Source organism: Macrobrachium rosenbergii, chromosome 39 (assembly GCF_040412425.1).
Source record: "Macrobrachium rosenbergii isolate ZJJX-2024 chromosome 39, ASM4041242v1, whole genome shotgun sequence".
NCBI lineage: Eukaryota > Metazoa > Arthropoda > Malacostraca > Decapoda > Palaemonidae > Macrobrachium > Macrobrachium rosenbergii.
The window spans coordinates 17555058-17574426 of record NC_089779.1 but is presented as its reverse complement, the minus strand read 5'-3'; the positions used below and the strand labels follow the sequence as shown (position 1 = coordinate 17574426).

Below are 19369 nucleotides of genomic sequence, written 5' to 3'. Positions count from 1 at the left end.
CAGGGACGTTGAGACAGTGATACATAAAATGAATGTAAACCATAATATCACCTCCCACCTTCAAAAGGAAATTGATCCTGTGACTCCTATGCTGTCAGGTCTACTCCTAAGATGCACCTAACTTATTTTGTATATGAACGCTAGAGCAACAAAACCTGCAACATAATGACCATAAGAAACTGACTGATCAAATGGAGCTGGCAAAAGTGCTATACGGAAGGATAATTCAGTAGAAAACATATATGCTGAGGAGAGAGAAGATACTGTGCAGAAGTTGCTCACTTGAAAGTCAACCGAGGAATCAGATCACATATTGACCCTTGCTGGTGTAAACCCAGGTTTAAACCCAGGTCGAGGCCATTTAATACCGTGAGTATAAAATTACCCAGACCAGAAGCTTCCCTGAAATGAGTTGGCTAAAGTCTCCCAGGGTATTGATTGGATAAGAGCATTCTCTTGTGTGTTAAACAATAACAGCTTATGTCACAATGAACTCAAATTAAACTTTGGTCTGGGCCATTTTATACCTAGAGTATAAAATGGCTTCGTTAAGTATCTACCAGGGACTCTTTCCTAGGAAGTATACAATAGTCGAGGCTACAATGCTCCAGTTGTATGATGGTCAAGTGTAAACTCCAACTGGGTATAAAATAGCCTGGGCCAGAATCTAGCCAATTATAATGTCCAGAAATATTCCGTTATACAGTACTTCAGGTATAAAAAGGCCTACGCCAGAATCTTCCCAGGTATAAACTGGCCAATATGCATAGTCACTGTTACACCACTTAAAAGAGGAGTTAACTAAACCGTGTCTGACACTTGAAACAGACTTTACATAAACAGGTTCACAATAAAGCCTGTGAATCATCTGTGTGTTTCTGCAATTGGGGAAACTTTATCCAGAAGCCATTCAAAGTGTAATGGCAAATTGTATATGTCATGTCATACTTTTTCATCAACTGTTCATATACAGAAGTACAGCAGCATTGTAACTTACACAGTGCACTAAACTGAAGTTCTTTGCAGAACCCCCTAACTGCACTGCTTTCAGTCTGATTTTTCAGTGATCTCATTGAGGTTTCTTCCAACCTAGCTGTCCAACTCCTTGATCTTTCCCTTGCTGCAATTTTACCTCTCACTTGAAAACAAACTGTCAAGTGAATCAGTCTAGAAAGGTGACTTAACGGGTCCTTTATATGATTAAACTTTCATCAAATGTAGAATCTGATCTAGTTTAATATTACTAGAAGCTACTGTATCTCCCCCTTCGTCTCAGTGAAGGTACTCCAAGTATTTCCATGTGGAATTTTCTTTGAGTTTTGTACAATATTAGAAATTTTCTTAATAACAATGTTGATAACTTCATATAACACCCAGCTATTAAGGTTCAAAATTCTATTTCTGTTCCTTTATTGATGGTATATACAAGGATGTCACCTAAAGCTATGGACATCTGCATATATTTCACTTGTCTCAAGTTTCATACAAAGAGAAATGGAGTAAAAATACAAGAGAGGGGAAAAACATTCCAAAATTATTTTACTGCTCTTCATCCATCTCTCTCTTTCCTTCATATTTTCCTTCCTCTCTTTATTCTGGTGTCTGAGCTACACACTTGATAAGGTTAAACATTATAATGCGTTTCTATGATCTGATAGCCTTAATCCATTTGAATGTGCAAGCACTTAAAATACTAACTGTCAGTTACTGATTAAGGACATTTCCTTGCATTTATTTCTGAAAGCATATTATGACATTCCAGTGTCTTCTTTATTTTACACAAGTAACACAAACAATTTCAATTGTCCTTCAATTTATCCACTCTTTATTAAGGCTTACATCATTTACAATAACTATTTGCATGATTAACAATCTACTGTATTCCCGTTATAATGCATCATAGATGACATTTGTCACTACAGAAGCAACTTCCATCAAGTACCAACTCCTTCAGTAGAACCACAGGAAACCATCCGCTTGGTGAACGACCCGTTTATTCGCCATAGAGAATGAACTCATAGGTGCAATTGAAGCCGCTGTCTGCTAGGAGGTCATCTGCCCTGAAGGACACCAGCATGGGGTGGTGGGTGCTGTGGACAACGTGCTGTGCCTCGGCTAGATCGCTCGAGCAGTAGCTCTGCGTCTCCGAGGGGTACGGAGCCTCGTAGGTGAAGTGCATGGCGTCCAGGCAGAACTCGGTTCCGTTGTTGAAAGGCGCCTGCAGGGAGAACTGCTTGCAGATGATTTTGGCTATTACCTCGTGCCCTTCTTCTACAGGGCCCTGTCGCAAAGCGGAAAAATGGATGAGATCGGTTAGCTGCTCAGGGGTGTACTGTGGGTTCCCCAGTTTTCGGACTGTCTTCCATGACTGCTTAGGTGGAGCCAGGGAGATATTCCATCTTTGTTAGTATTATAATTCAAATGTGAGTACTTCCATACGGAAAATGGTTAAGGCTATCATTTTGCTGAGCAACCCTACATGGAACAAAAGGCCTAAATGTGGAGGCAAAATAACAAAGATTACAGAATTACTGAAAATAAGCAATCTAGTAGACAAAAGCTATGAAATTTGAAGACTGGAATAAAATCCAGTGTATCATCAAGAAGAGATGCTTAAATGCAAGACTGTGGATGACCATGCCGCAGAAGATGTAACACAACCTGTGGATGGTGACTATTGCTCATAAATTCATTACCTGGTGTGAGGCAACTAAATGTGGAACCTGACATAACCCAGCCTCTAACAATAACTATACAGATGCTCTCATCAAAGGCTCCAGCAGCAAAGGGAGGTGATGGTGAGCACACCTATACCACGGAATGTACAGCTTCACCCTAATTCCAGTGTGGATGTATATATCATAATTCAAGTCAGCACTCTTAATAGTACAGTTTCCATATCATACTGAGAACACAAACAAGCAATAAGACTGAAACTATAAATGAAAAATTGCAGGCACATGGATAGATAACCTTAACTAAGACTCGGCACTCAATATTTTTTTCTGCCTTGTTTCAATCAGACCTGGGATAGATAAAAGCAGTAGGTTTTTCACCCTAATAGTCTGCATTAAAAATAAAAAAAAACATGGTTTTGGCCTCAAGCTTCCTGCCATCCTTGGAATGACTTCGGCTCCAACCAAATAAGTGGGGGTTTCTTATTCACCAACTTCAGCTAGGCCAGAGCCGGTGCCAAGGAGGTTGAGTTCAAAGTCATGGAATCCTCTGAGAGAAATGCACGCTGCAGTCTGTGACATCTACAGAGAACAGGAAGGCTTTATCAGGAGTGCAGACAAGGACAGACTCCACGGAGACTTCCTTCAAGATATGATTCTTGCTTTATCCACTGAGCAGCTTTCGTGCCCGAAAACTACCAGAAGACCCCAAAGCCATACAAATCACTCTTTATTCCCTTTAAAAACTGGGATACCTCTGACTTTTTCATGGGGTAGAGGTTGAAATGACCCTAGATAAAGCATACTAATCTAGTTGTCTTTATAAATGCCAATAATGAATGTTTCCATTTGCAAGTCTTGGATTAAATTTCCAGCCCTAAGTGTAGTCTGGTTGAGGAAATAGATCCCCCCCTCAAAAAGAGTACTGTATTTGCCATTCATGTCAATGATTTCTAGTTTCTAACCTTAAATCATCGGATAACAAGAAGGAACTCTGGGACAACCACACAGATCTACAAAGTAACCATGAATAAGTGCAGAGACTTCAAGAAATATGTCAATTGGTATTAACAAGTGAAGCAATTTTTTAACAATCTGTAGTCCTGTGCTCATCGACATGAGAACAACTGTACACAGTTGCAGAGTTTCAGCTAATGGACAGAATGTGGAAACCTGTATAGCAGCTGCTTTCTGGTCATCCTAGGGCAAGAGGTATAAACTGCAAGTCTCCTATGCTTGGGTGCACTGCCCTGTGGACTATTTATCCTAAGACTAGAGGATCTCATTCCCCAAAGAACCTTTGCAGAAGCAGATGATGTATGAAACCTTTCACTTATGTAAGCTCAATGCAAAGCCAGTAAACTGAATTACAAATCATATTAATAATTTTTCACACACTTGTCTTCCAGCTAGGTTGAAAATGCCATCATCACTTACTTGATCTCATTAGATATGCTAGGCTTGGCAAAAACACAGATACTACACTACAGATGTTGCCAATATGAAGGTTAAGCCAGTTTGAAGTCTCCCATGTACCAGCCTTCCAGATTGTGATATTCTCTACAAACCTCTATATTTCCTAAACTGTACAACCTGGTTCTGTTAAAATGGAAAGTGTGTCATCCCTTCAAGAAGAGTGAGCCCACATCAACACTTCTGCTGCACTGACCTAGCTTGATTTTGGGCAGGCAAGCCCAACTGGGTCTCTCGGCCACCAAACCAAAATAAAAGCAAAATTATGTAAACGAAATAAAATTAAAACTGATAACTTGATACTAAAACTCGTTAGGGCAGAAGGATCAACACGACTTTATTACATAAAGCTGCCTGCACCTCCATCTTTCACTTGTCATCCGTTTCCTCTGGTCTCTTCCCACCTATAGTCAAACAAGTTGAAGATGACACTTTGGCTGCCACTTTTCCATAAGCTTAAAATCCGTTTCCCGTTCCCTACCTCTCTCAATTTAGGATATTATAATAAACTTTACAACCGAATTATAATACCCCTTATGGAGCGAGGTAGGGAACGGGAAACGGGTTACAAGCTTATGGAGAAGTGTCAACCTAAGTTTCATCTTAAGCTGGTTTTACTAAGGCTATCTATCATCATTAACTTGACACACCTCTCGCTAAACACTAAACCCTTTCTGAGAGTTATGGGAGACTCTAGCAGCTAGAGCCGTCTCGTTAAACTACTCATATCTATTTATATATTTTTTCTTTTTTAATTATAAGATCTCTTCTTTTTTTTTATTTCCCTTTACCTCCTCTTACTTCTTCCTAATGAACACCATAATATTCTTTGGAAGCTTGAATTTCAAGACAGTGGCCTCTGTGGGCTTGTTCCGTATGAATAGGGTTCATCTTCTGAATAATAATAATAATAATAATAATAATAATAATAATAATAATAATAATAATAATAATAATAATAATAATAATAATAATAACAGAAGAAGAAGAAGAAGAAGAAGAAGAAGAAGAAGAAGAAGAAGAAGAAGAAGAAGAAGAAGAAGAAGAAGAAGAAGAAGAAGGGATATGGCAGTGGAAATTGTACCCATAATCATAGGAACACTAGGCACGATCCCAAGATCCCTAAAAAGGAATCTGGACAAACTAGCAGCCGAAGTAGCTCCAGGACTCATGCAGAAGAGTGTGCTACTAGAAACAGCGCATATAGTGAGAAAAGTGATGGACTCCTAAGGAGGCAGGATGCAACCCGGAACCCCCCAACACTATAAAAACCACCCAGTCGAATAGGATGACTGTGACAGACAAAAAAAAAAATAGTAATAATAATATTATTAATAGTAATCTTTGGAAGCTTGAATTTCAAGTCAATGGCCCCTGTGGTGGGCTTGTTCCATACGATTAGGTTTCATTTTCTGAATAATAATAATAATAATAATAATAATAATAATAATAATAATAATAATAATAATAATAATAATAATATAATAATAATAATAATAATAATAATAATAATAATAATAATAATAATAATAATAATAATAATCATCTTTACCTGCATTGAGACATGTAGCCCCACTGGCTGTCGGCCAAAGAAACAGGAGATCAGCGCCTGCCCTATGAGCCTACAGAGGCCCAGGGCGACTTTAACTCTAACTTAACCTACAATGTGCAACAACAAGACGCTGAGGAACTCACTCACCGCAAAGTACCAATTACAAGCTATGTTTGCAGGGTAGTTCTTGGGAAAGAGGGGACTCGTGAAGGTTCCAGTTGGACCGTCTTCTTCGACTGTGTAGGCTCCTCCGCACAGCTTGTAACTTTCGATGATCGTGAAGAATCCTTTCGCTCTGGGGCTGTCCTCTTTGGTCTGAAAGGTACATAAGGATTAGCGCAGTTGGAACTTCGAAAGTTCAGGCGAAGATGCAATGCATTGCTACCCTAATGCATTTTAATAGATTTGTATCTATTTATTGATTTATTTTTTCGTTTTTAATAAGAGAGATCTCTTCTTTCTGTATTTTCCTTTACCTTCTCTTATTTCTAATGAGCACTATGTTCTTTGGAAGCTTGAATTTCAAGTCGGTGGCCCCTTTGGTGGGCTTGTTCCATATGAATAGGGTTCATCTTCTGGATGATAATAATAATAATAATAATAATAATAATAATAATAATAATAATAATAATAATAATAATAATAATAATAATAATAATATTCTTTGGGAATTTGAATTTCAAGTCAATGGCCCCTTTGGTGGGCTTGTTCCATATGAATAGGGTTCATCTTCTGAATAACAATAATAATAATAATAATAATAATAATAATAATAATAATAATAATAATAATTACTTAATAAATCAACCACTCAATTATTACTCAATCAGTACAATATTCAAGTATATGCATACCCCAAAAATGCCAGCTACCCAACTGAAAAATACTAATAAAATTTCCTGTGCTATTATTTAATCAATAACTGTTGATAAGAATAAAGTAATTAAATGTAAAGACAGACTTCCACGACAAATGCTAATTAACTGTCATGCTAATTATTTATGGGCTACAAAATAACAAGATACAGATGTATCACTGATCGGTCACTATCAATCAATATTATGTACAAGCAAAGATGGACAAATATAGATAATAGATGATAATTACCTCTTTTAAATATGTAAGAACCAAAATACACAGAGAAAAAGGGGAAAATGCATTCACACAAGAAACAGGCTACCAAAGTTGAAGGCAACTCTACGCAGGATATCCCATGCAACTAGAAAACTCCAAAATCCTACTGTCCTAGATGACAGTGAGGTCAAACTTCCTCTGCCAGGAAAGATACGACCTAGATGAGATTTTGGATAGATGGAATGCAGAACTCCGGCCAGAGGCCTAGCGCTGGGACCTACGAGGTCATTCAGCGCTGAAAGGGAAATTGAGATTAGAGAGGTTTGAAAGGTGTAACAGGAGGAAAACCTCAAAGCAGTTACACTGTGAAACAATTGTTAGGAGATGGTTGGGGAAAATAAGATGGAAGAATATGAATGGAGGTACAGTAAAAGGAACGAAAGGGGCCTACAGTGCACAACGTGAGGTGCACTGACGGCACTAACCCCTTACGGCAATTTCTTCTTAGTTCTGCTCATACTTACCACAAAATGAAACTCGAAGCTGTCTTCTATAGTCGTCCACTCAATGACGCTGTTGGTTCCACAGTAACTGTAAATGAAAATATAAAAAACACAAGTTAGAGCCTAGTTATTTTAGTTACACATACTTATATGTAAGTGTGTGTGTGTGTGTGTGTATGTTTGTATATATATAAATATATATTATATATATATATACATACATTTATACATATGTATATATATATAAATATACATATATATATATATATATATATATATATATATATATATATATATAGTATAAATATATAATACATATATATACATGACTTCTGATTAACAACCTTCTCACAAGAGACTCGAGATTTACTAATGGATTCAACTGTAAAAAAAAAAATATCAACAACGTCAATTACAAAATGAACCTTTCCCGCGGAGTTAAGAGATCTCATTACCTGTAATTGGAATGTGCATGCGAGCTTGTTAACTTCTTCAATAATTACTTCTATGAAGGGTCTACGACCTGGGAGGTTGAAATAGTTCATCACTTGTACACAGCGAGCAATGCTTAACTTTATATGCACTATATATATATATATATATATATATATATATATATATATATATATATATATATATATATAGGTGTATTTATATATATAATTGGGAAAAAATTAATGGAATGGCAACTAAGGGAACCTAGGTCGATACCTTTTTCTAAGTCCAGATTCTCATATAATATAATTATTATTTCAAATTTGTTAATGGATGTATAGTATACGGTATGTCACCGAGCCAGTGTTCTTTCTCTTTACCGTGGAATCCAAATCATGATCAATACAGGCAGTGTAAAATCAACTTACACAATTCCTTCAAGTCTTAGAAAATATGCCTGTAGTTGATAACTTGCATAATTATGATAAAAACCAACCTATTTACTTCTGTATTATTTATTACTTTATTTATTCATTCACTTATTTATTATTAATACTTATAAATCTACTGAATTTTACTCCAAAGAACTATTACCTTTAGAAAGTGCCTCGTTAGCCCCCCAGAAAAGGCTTCATTGCTCCCAAGGGGGTAATTACCCCCAGTTTGAGAACCACTGAACTAGAAGGACTGTACTACTTATGTACTACTCACTAAGCTTCGTTGCCGTTAGAGTCGTTGAGGAAGACGTAATCGGTGTCAGTACAGGTCGTGTACGAGTCCGTGTGACCCTCGAATGACCCTCTGACCTTGAAACCAAACTTGCAGAAATCGTCGTTCTGTAAAGGCAGAGAATGAATATAAAATATACAATTCAGGTCAAAGGCCAAGCGCTGGGACCTACGTTGAGGTCATTCAGCGCTGAAACGGAAATTGAGAGTAAAAAGGTCTGAAAGGTGCAAACAGGAGGAACCATGAAAAAATTGTCAGGAAAGGGCTGAGGAAAGTAAGATGGTAGAAAGGGAATATAGACGGAGGTACAGTAAAAGGGATGACATGGGTTGCAAAGAATTTTGAGGAGTGCCTACAGTGCACCACGTGAGGCACACTGATGGCAATACCCCCCCTACGGGAGGGTACATGCAGAGATGAAAGGCACAGACTCATGAGAATATTGTCCCAACTTCGTCTGACTCAATTGTAAATATGATGTATTGGTGGCTAGAATAAAAACCAGAAATATTATACCAGAAAGACAAGCCATTCAATTTATCAAGGGATAAAAACCAGAATTATTTTAGCAGAGAGACAAGCCTTTCAATTTATCAAGGGATAAAAACCAGAATTATTTTAGCAGAGAGACAAGCCTTTCAATTTATCAAGGAATCCACCAAAAATCATCATTTCTCTTCCCTCCCAGCTTTGTGTTAGCTCACTCACCGGATACTTCCTGGTGTTGTAATAATAGAGCATGGTGCAGTTGGCCAGGTAAGGTTCCTTCAGGTAGACGTAGCCATAGGACCAAAATTTTCGGGAGTTCCCCGGCCACATGCGAATGTAGGCGTTTTTGCAGAAGCCGACTGCAACAAATGATTGCTATCAAAACCACATACCACATACGGGATGATGGTGTAAATTTTTGACGTAAATATTACATACACTAACAGTTACTTGGAACACTCTTAAGACGATAAATTAGCATACATTAAGTACCCGGGAATCTTGAATAATTTCATTTATTTATTTATTTCTTAATGTATCTGTTTTTCTAATGACTTATCTCCTCTTTCTGTATTTTCCATTACCTTCTGTTACTTCTTTCGAATGAACACCATAATTTTCTTTGGAAGCTTGAATTTCACGTCAATGGCGTCTATAGGCTTGCTCCATATGAATAGGGTTCATCTTCTGAATAATAATAATAATAATAATAATAATAATAATAATAATAATAATAATAATAATAATAATAATAATAATAATAATAATGATAATAATAATAATCTTCAGCAGCTTGAATTTCAAGTCAATGGCCCCTGTGGTGGGTTTGTTCCACATGAATAGGGTTCATCTAATAATAATAATAATAATAATAATAATAATAATAATAATAATAATAATAATAATAATAATAATAATATTTTTTGGAAGCTTGAATTTCAAGTCAATGGCCCCTCTGGTTGTTTTGTTACATATGAATAGGGTTCATCTTCTGAATAATAATAACAATAATAATAATAATAATGTTAATGCTTTTAATGGTATTGCACGCCAAATAATATTTTTCAGCATCTTGAGAGACCTAGAAGCAATTATCTGTAATAATTCTTGTACGCGATATAAAGAACTCTTCACAAAACAAACAAGTAAAAAATACGCCGAAGTTTCTTCGGCGCAATCGAGTTTTCTGTACAGCAGCTACAGAGTATAATCAAGGTCACCGAAAATAGATCTATGTTTCGGTGGTCTCGGTATAATGGTGTATGAGCCGCGTCCCATGAAACTTTAACTATGGCACGGTGGTGGCCTATCCTATAGCGTTGCCAGAAGCATGACTATAGCTAACTTTAACCTTTAAAAAAATAAAAACTACTGAGGCTAGAGGGCTGCAATTTGGTATGTTTGATGATAGGAGAGTGGATGATCAACACACCAATTTGCAACCCTCTAACCTTAGTAGTTCTTAAGATCTGAGGGCGGACAGAAAAACGGCGACACGTACTGTACCGTTCCTCCTCTTCCGGCTCGAAATCGGTGTCGCTCAGGGCGAGTTGTTTGTTCCCCTGGTGTTCGTCGACGAACCTCCTGGCGTGGAGAGCCGTCTGCTCTGCCCTTCTGCGAGCCCTCTTGAGGGCGAGGTCCTTGTCCGCCCCTTCCCGAGGTATTAACGGTAGAGCGCCATCGCCCTGTTCTGCCAAATTCACGGCCTCTTCCGGGGCATCGACCGAAGCAGGTGGTATATACGAGGCTTCGGCTAGTACCAAGGTCACCGTCAGTAGCAACGCTGCTTTTGGGAAAAGAGAGGTTGGCAACCGCCTCTTCATTCTTCTTGTTCCTGCAGGATGGAGAGTGAATGCATCATGAGATTTAGGCCATAAAGCCAAGCACTGGGGACACTGCAAGCACACTCAAAAGAATGGAATAAGCCAAGCGCTGGAACCTATCAAGTCAATCAGCGCTGAAACGGAAATTGACAGTAAAAAGGCTTGAAAGGTGTAACAGGAGGAAAACCTCGCAGTTGCACTATGAAACAACTGTTAGGAGAGGATGGAAAGTAAGATGGAAGAAAGATAACATGAACGGAGGTACAGTAAAAGGAATGAAAGGGGTTGCAACTAGGCGCCTAAGGAAGGGGCGCTGCAAAGAACCTTGAGTAATGCCTACCGTGCACCGCGTGTGGTGCACTGACGGCACTACCCAATTACGGGGGTCAAGTTCTTAATAAATGAGTTGTAAAAAGACAACAGTTATATTACTCATTCAGTGTTAGCTATAACAAAACGTTCAATGTGACATTCCTTCTGCATTACATTTAATATTCAAGGACAAATCATATTGATTTTCTTAACCAAACTCTCTCCTATGCATTCCTCTGTGAAATTCACGCACTCTTCTAATACTTCATCCTCTCTCAAATTAACAGAGTATGTTTGCAATCGCCTAACTGCCTTGATTACTTAAGTGCATACACATTACGACCATATAATTAAACTTAACGACCTGTAATGAGAGGGTGGGAAAAGAATTCCACTTTGGAAACTAATTACCCTTTGAGAAATTCACTGATCACGGTTACAATCGCCTCCTGACTTTCTCGATCTCTTTTTTTTTTTTTTTGCATAAATACTACGACCACACAGTCACGTCTAAATGGCACGTAGTAGAATAAAACAGAATGTACAATTTAGGCCGAAGGCCAAACGCTGGGACCCAGGAGGTCATTCAGCGCTGAAATGAAAATTGAGAGTTAAAGGATATACAAAGGCGTAATAGGAGATAAACTTCGCAGTGGCACCATGAAACAAATGATAGAAGGTGGAAAGTAAGATGGAAGAGAGAATATGAGTGGAGGTATAGTAAAAGGAATTAAAGGGGTTGCACTTAGAGGCCTAAGGAATGGACGCTGAAAAGAACCTAAAGCAATGCCTACAGTGCACCAGGCGTGAGGTGCACTGACGGCGCTACCATCCAATGGGCGACTACAAATTAACTGCACGTTAATGAAATATTCACCTATTTTCCCAGTCCCGTTGGCTATTACCGTTCAATTTTAATTAGCAAAACTCGTAACATAAAAATTCACATACTTCCCAAAAAGATGCTTATTAAACCGTGTTTCTCTTTTAATGGGGAAACTGAAACTGGTACTAATTTGGCTCTGGCCAAAAAAAAAAAAAAAAAAAAAAACACGGGGTTGAAGACAGCCTTCCATGGTCCCTTACTCAATTAGGGGATAATTAGCTCACTCATTCCTTAGAAAACCCTGCATCTTACTTTATTAGTGGTTATATTTTTGCATACATTACGTTAATTCAATATTCCGGTTTGTGAAATTCATAAAAAAAAAAAGTACAAAATGCGCCCATGTTTCTTCGGTACAATCGAGTTTTCTGTGCAGCCGCTACAGCGTATAATCAGGGCCACCGAAAATATATCTATCTTTTGGTGGTCTCGGTATAATGCTGTATGGGCCGCGGCCCGTGAAACTTTAATAACCACGGCTCGGTGGTGGCCTATCCTACATCGTTGTCAGAAGCACGATTATGGCTAAATTTAACCTTGAATAAAATAAAAACTACTGAGGCTAGAGGGCTGCAATTTGGTATGTTTGGTGATTGGAGGGTGGATGAGCAACATACCAATTTGCAGCCCTCTAGCCTCGGTAGTTTTTAAGCTCTGAGAGCGGACAGAAAAAAGTGCGGACGGACAGTCAGAGCCGGCACAATAGTTTTCTTTTACAGAAAACTATAAACGCCTAAATTTATTCTTGATAAGTCATTTTGCTTGAGTTTTCCGACTGAAATTGCAGGAAATATAATTATAAATATACTCCACATTTACTTGAGAAATAACTGCATTTACTCAAGTTTAACTTATAATTCAGAAGCAAAAACATATCAATGGTATACTGATAGTACTGGTTAACGACCTACTGCGCCTGCGTAAGAAATTACTCTGTACTTCTAGAGGAAACGATTAGAAATCTGGTCAATATATTACAGAGCAGTCTCTCTCTCTCTCTCTCTCTCTCTCTCTCTCTCTCTCTCTCTCTCTCTCTCTCTCTCACCAGCATTTTACTAAAAGAAATTTGCCTCTACAACAACTCTCTCTCTCTCTCTCATGAAATTCGTTAGCAAATAGGAAAATGAAGACTGAATATTTAATCAATATAAGGAACTAATTATATGTATTATCACTCAGTAAGGAAGCAAGACTCGAACAGACCATTAAGATACGAACTCCAAATAAAATGACAAACAAAATTAAAATCAAGACAATTCACAAGTCTGGGTCCAAAACATCGCAATTATAGGACAAAAGCATCATTGGTACTATTAAAATAAATAAATAAATAAAAATCGTACATCCGACACCCAAAAGATCACGAAACTCAAATTTTGCTTAAATAACGACAAAGTTCAAGATGGCTCGAACACGGCCGGGATACGAGTACCATTTGGGTTGACTGTTTATGTCGTCGCAACGACTATGGTCATCGATACGTACAAAGTTGCAACGGGCGAGGGAATTTTACTCTAGTATAACTTATCAATACCAGTTCTACTTAAAGATGACAAAGAAATACGTGCAGCCTTTACCTAAAAGGTCTGATATCATAGGTCTAAGCTTCCACTTATAACAGAACATTTTTCGCACAATTGTTTGCCTGGGTTTGACAGTTTTTACGCTAAACAAAGTAGCATAAAGGAGAGAACTAATTTATAACGGTGGCCCTAGAGACGAAATCATTACTGTTACTTGCTAGCACTACCGTTATATCCAATTTACTCTCCATATTTTATACTCTTTTACAAAAATAACTCTCAATTGAAACCTTAAAACCTCAAATCCAGCTCCAATGCTAAATCGTAACAATTTACTCTTCATATTTCTCTCTTTAACAAACAAACAAACAAAAAAAAAACTCTCAATTGACACCAAACCGCAAATCTAGCTTCACAGCTAAATCGAAACAGATCCAGTCCAAGTCCAAACCTTCCTCCGACGGAAATGAAAGGCCAGTCTTCAGCAAAGAGAATTCAGTCTGAACCAACGCCCCTAAAAGGAGTCAGCCTGAAGAAGAGTAGTACCTTCAAGAGAGCTATCTCTGACTCCTCGACCAATCACGCTGTCGGATGACCGCGCGGGTTTCTGGACCAATGGGAAACCGGGAGAGAAAGCGGCGAGGGAGGAATAACGGGGTAGAGAAAAAAACCGGTTTAGGGAGGTAGGAACGGCCGTGAAAGAAAAGTTGAATGAATGAATAGGTTTCAGTGGGTTATGAAGTTTGTACGTTTTCGAAGGAAAGTGTTGAGGGTGACCTTACCCAGTCACTTAACATTAAAAATGTGGATACGAAAGAAATAATATCTTCTGTTTTAAAAACATGAAGTTGACCAGAATGCAGAAGGGATATAATTTACTGTTCCTTGAAAGACGAAGAACATAAAGTAAAAGTTGCATCGTAAGCATTAAGCATGAACATACTCCTTAAAAGCGTAGCTTATCCTCTACGCACATTGAGAGAGAGAGAGAGAGAGAGAGAGAGAGAGAGAGAGAGAGAGTCTAACTGGTTTTATCCCGGTAGGATGATGGGAATCACCTCATCGAAGTATTCCCGTTCTGAAATATAATGACACTAATTTTGACGAAGGGATGATCACTCACTCTTTACGGCAATTAAATAATGATTATATATACGGGTATATATATATATATATATATATATATATATATATATATATATATATATATATATATATATATATATATATATATAGTGTCCATTTGAAAGAAATAACAGAAAGTAGTGGGGAACACAGAAAAAAAGATCAATTAGCAAGAAAGAAAAAATATTATAACAAAAATGTAAAAGTAAAATAAAAAGGAGAATTGTAATAGGGTAGTAATGCATTCGGAAATCGAAAGACCGCAGAGAAAGGAGGAGAAAACCAAGACCTAGAAAGTACAGGATTAGACGAGAGAAAGAGATGCTGGAAAAGAAAGGTCTGAATATCTTGGAAGCAACTGAGTGCGCGCAGTGAGTGGAAGGGTGTTCCACGCGCTACAGATGAGCCTCCCGAGTAGGTGCTTGAAACGGGTTAATGGTGGGGAAGTTTCCTGCACGCGGGGTTCATCAACTATATAGAAGCTAAGAGTATCATTCAGGAAAAATAACCTTTAGTAATGCCTACAGTGCACCACGTAAGGTGTATTTCGGCTGTCGTTGATCGAAATAGAAAAACAATAATTGTTTTTAAATGATGGCAGTCGTGGTAAGATTGGTACTTTGTTTTTTTTATGAGAGAGGTGATATTTCGGTCACTTTCAGTTGCAGAAGGAATTGGAATTGGAATATAAAATTAAGGCCAAATGCCAAGCCCTGGGACCTTTGAGGTCATTCAGCGTTGAAAGGGAAAGTGAGAGCAGAAAGGTCTGAAAGGTGTAACAGGAGGAAAACCTCAAAGCAGTTGCACTATGAATCAACTGTTAGAAGAGGGTGGGAAGTAAGATGGAAGGAGAATATGAACGAAGGTACAGTAAAAGGAACGAAAGGTGTTGCAGCAAGGGACCTTAAGTAATGCCCAAGTGCACCTCACGCGGGGAACTTATGCTTGAACTAATGAATAATGGCTGGCCCAGATGACAGTAATACCCGAGTGGGCGCATTCTGTTCTTGACCACCTTATTCGTTGTACCCATATCAGTACATTTCAACCTGATGGCCTTTACAAATAGTTACCTACGGCCCAAGCTCAATACAGATGGCTGTAGGGGGTTGAATACCGACGGAGCACACATCCCGTGGCGGTCACCAATTAGCACTAAGTTGCTTATCTGTATAAGCAATACACAAATATATGGTTCCTTTTTCAGACTTACACAGTGTAAGCATGAAATAAATTATAGTTACCTTCAGAATTGACATTGCATATTTCAAAGCCACTGCACCACTGCTGCGAGAGTGTTATAAGCAATAGGCAAATTCTTGAGAAATCTATTGAATGATAATGATCTATTTATCTGAATATTATTCTATTACTACTACTAATATTACCTTTACAATACCTCTTCCTTATAAAGGAATACTAAGATACGTTGTCAGTTCAAAAGGAGAAACTACAAATACTAGAAGTTTTACGGATGAGAGAGAGAGAGAGAGAGAGAGAGAGAGAGAGAGAGAGAGAGAGAGAGAGAGAGAGAGAGAGAGAGATGGAATTGGGATATAGAAATTAGGCCAAAGGCCAAGCGCTGGGACCTATGAGGTCATTCAGCGCTGAAAGGGAAATTGAGAGTAAGGGGTTACAAAGCTTCGCAGTTGCACTTTGAAACAACTGTTAGAAGAAGGTGGAAAGTAAGGTGGAAGAGAGAGAATGTGAACGGAGGTACAGTAAAAGGAATGAAAGGGGTCGCAGCAAGGGGTCGAAGAGACGCTGCAAAGAACCTTTAGTAATGTCTACAATGCAGCGCGCGTGAGGTGCACTGATGGTACTACCTCCTACGAGAGAGAGAGAGAGAGAGAGAGAGAGAGAGAGAGAGAGAGAGAGAGTAACTTTTATATGACAGCCAAACTCATATAAAAGAAAGCCATTTAAATTTTCTTATTCTTATCCTCATTCTCCATCTCGTCTTCCATTCTGAATCTTGTATTTTTTTAGTTTTCCGTAAAAGAAAACTACTGTGCCGGCTTCGTCTGTCCGTCCGCACGTTTTCTGCCCGGCCTCAGGTCTTAAAAACTGCTGAGGGTAGAGGGCTGCAAATTGGTATGTTGATCATCCGCCCTCCAATCATCAAACATACCAAACTGCAGCCCTCTAGCCTCAGTAGTTTTTACTTTATTTAAGGTTAAAGTTAGCCATGATCGTGCGTCTGGCAACGATATAGGCAAGACCACCACCGGGCCTTGGTTAAAGCTTCATACTCTGTACAGAAGAATCGACTGAGCCGAAGAAACTTCGGCGCATTTTTGACTTGTTTAAATGGTCTTCACTATTCAATATATTCCAATGACATAATCGTTTAATTACGATTACATTGTTAATTTCGGTGACATTTCTTTGTTTCCTATAGGAACTGATCCTTCTGCCACCCATAAATAAAGAATACAAACCTCATTCAGTGGTACGATTGGTCATACAACAATCATATTAACTAGTTGTGAAAATATATCAAATTGTCACACATTCACTGGTTTCCTCATTACCAAAATGTACTTATTATTATTATTATTATTATTATTATTATTATTATTATTATTATTATTATTATTATTATTATTCAGAAGATGAACCTGTTCATATGGAACAAGCTCACCAAAGGAGCCACTGACTTGAAATTCAAGCTTCCAAAGAATATGATGGTGCTCATTCGAAAGAAGTAAAAGAAGGTAAAGGGAAATACAGAAAGACGAGATCTCGCTTATTAAAAAAAAAAATAATAATAAATTAATAAACAGATAAACATATAATAAGCATTCCGTGAGAACAACTAAAACGTTATTTGTCCATTTACCGGGCCCCCAAAACCTAATTCTCTCAAAAAACATTCGGACTGACAAGATTTCCAAGACAGTACGACGTTTTGGAACTGGCATATAAAATTTAGGCCAAAGGCCAAGCGCTGGGACCTATGACGCCATTCAGTACTGAAAATAATGTTGAAACAATTGTCAGGAGAGGATGGAAAGCAAGATGGAAGAAAGAGAATATGAACGGAGGCAGAGTAAAAAGGAATGAAAGGGGTTGCAGCTAGGGGCTGAAGGGACGCTGCAAAGAACCTTTAGTAATGCCTACAGTGCACCCCATGGGGTGCGCTGATGGCACTACCAACCTGCCCCCCCCTACGGGGTACGAGGATTACAGGAGGAATAATACAACACGAATAGTACTGTTATAATAATAATAATAATAATAATAATAATAATAATAATAATAATAATAATAATAATAATAATTTTTTCAGGGTCCCAATTCCCGGGTAAAGACCATGTGATTGTGAAACATCAAAATTCATGACAGTCATAATCACTGAATAATGAGAGGCTGAAGCTGACACTAATTGGCTCTCCGGGACGTTACGTCACGTCCACCTGACTCTTAGGTACCAACTAGCGATGGTAACCGGTTATAAAATAGTTTGGCAATTGACGTATGTTTTATATCAAATTACCTTACGGTAACGATCTATTATAGTTTAATGTTTGGTGGAATTATATCTGATATTTATGGTAATTATTAACTTGCAATATATTTTATATAAATTTTTCATAATATTAACTGGGTATATATTTCATATCAATTTTTTATAATAATGATCAACAAACAAAAATAATTTTTAACTGGTAATATATTCTATATGAATCTTCATAATATTAATTGGCAATATATTTTATATAGTTTTTATACTGACTGTCAACGGACAATAATAATCAGTTAAATTTTATTTTTTACATTTATGCCAAATTTTATGTGTAAAATTTTCTTGTGATATATATAAACCATCATCAGTTTTCAGCTGAACTATTTCCGCATCTCAGTAAAATTCTACGTCAAACCTTACAGTTACAGCGAATTTCTCAGTTGAGCCGAACTGCGCATGCGTCAAAAAATAAAAATAAATAAATAAACACCGTGTGTTCTGGGGGGCATATGGAAATAACGGAAGGCTATAATGACATCACCCCCTCATTAGCATGAGTAATGGATGTTCCCTAATTACACAGATGGTTTCACAAGGCAGTTCATGGTCTCTTCGTCGCACGTACTTAGACACTTCGTTAATATATATATATATATATATATATATATATATATATATATATATATATATATATATATATATATATATATATATATATATATATATATATATATATATATATATATATATATTGTTACGTACTGGACTCAGGTTTTGATGAGAATTTACACACAAAATGATAATTAAGGCTGCCACGAGACTAAGGGAGTCCAGTCGTAAACAAAAAGGAAGTTAATGAAGACTTACCTCAGAGTTTTCCTGGAGTTATAATTTAAGGTGGAAGGTCGCCATATTGGAATTTAGAATTCTTTGCCAATTTACAGGGGTTTATTCAGGGAAACTTAACAACTTAACATTAATAAATTAACAGTTAGACACCATACGACATAATCACTGAGGGACAGATTCATGATAGAGCACAGTAACAATGATGACATGGATTGGCAACCAAATAAGTGGATAAAACGGCCAATCTGCAATAATCAGTCAATGATAATGATCACCTTCAATCTGCCCTGACTAAGTGGAATAGTAAGGCCTATGATGGGGTTCCAGGATGGAGGAATTACTTCTTAAAAATGGTTGGCACAACGGAACTTCTCTAACTACAACCAGGTAATGCAGTGGCAGGTGGGTATGGAAGCATGGAATTTTGCGATTCGTACCACGTGTATCGTCCT

The 19369-nt window shown here is 37.6% G+C and overlaps 1 protein-coding gene across 4 annotated transcripts in view; it reads right to left on the bottom strand.

The window, feature by feature from the left end:
• Positions 1–1393: 1393 nt before the first annotated feature.
• The window catches only part of LOC136825795 (cubilin-like), a 19828-nt gene continuing 1852 nt past the window's right edge, over positions 1394–19369 (bottom strand). Inside the window, exons 1-7 of one of the 4 annotated variants that reach the window (XM_067082706.1) lie at positions 19193–19332; positions 10432–10764; positions 9150–9289; positions 8424–8548; positions 7299–7365; positions 5848–6015; positions 1394–2281 (exon numbers count right to left, since the gene is read on the bottom strand). In XM_067082706.1, the coding sequence (XP_066938807.1) occupies positions 1994–2281; positions 5848–6015; positions 7299–7365; positions 8424–8548; positions 9150–9289; positions 10432–10753 (1110 nt within the window). In that variant the 5' untranslated portion in view covers positions 10754–10764; positions 19193–19332 and the 3' untranslated portion in view covers positions 1394–1993. Of the gene's footprint in view, positions 2282–5847; positions 6016–7298; positions 7366–8423; positions 8549–9149; positions 9290–10431; positions 10765–13873; positions 13894–13925; positions 14028–19192; positions 19333–19369 lie in introns of those variants that run through there. The other 3 variants (XM_067082705.1, XM_067082707.1, XM_067082703.1) reach the window with 3 other exon arrangements.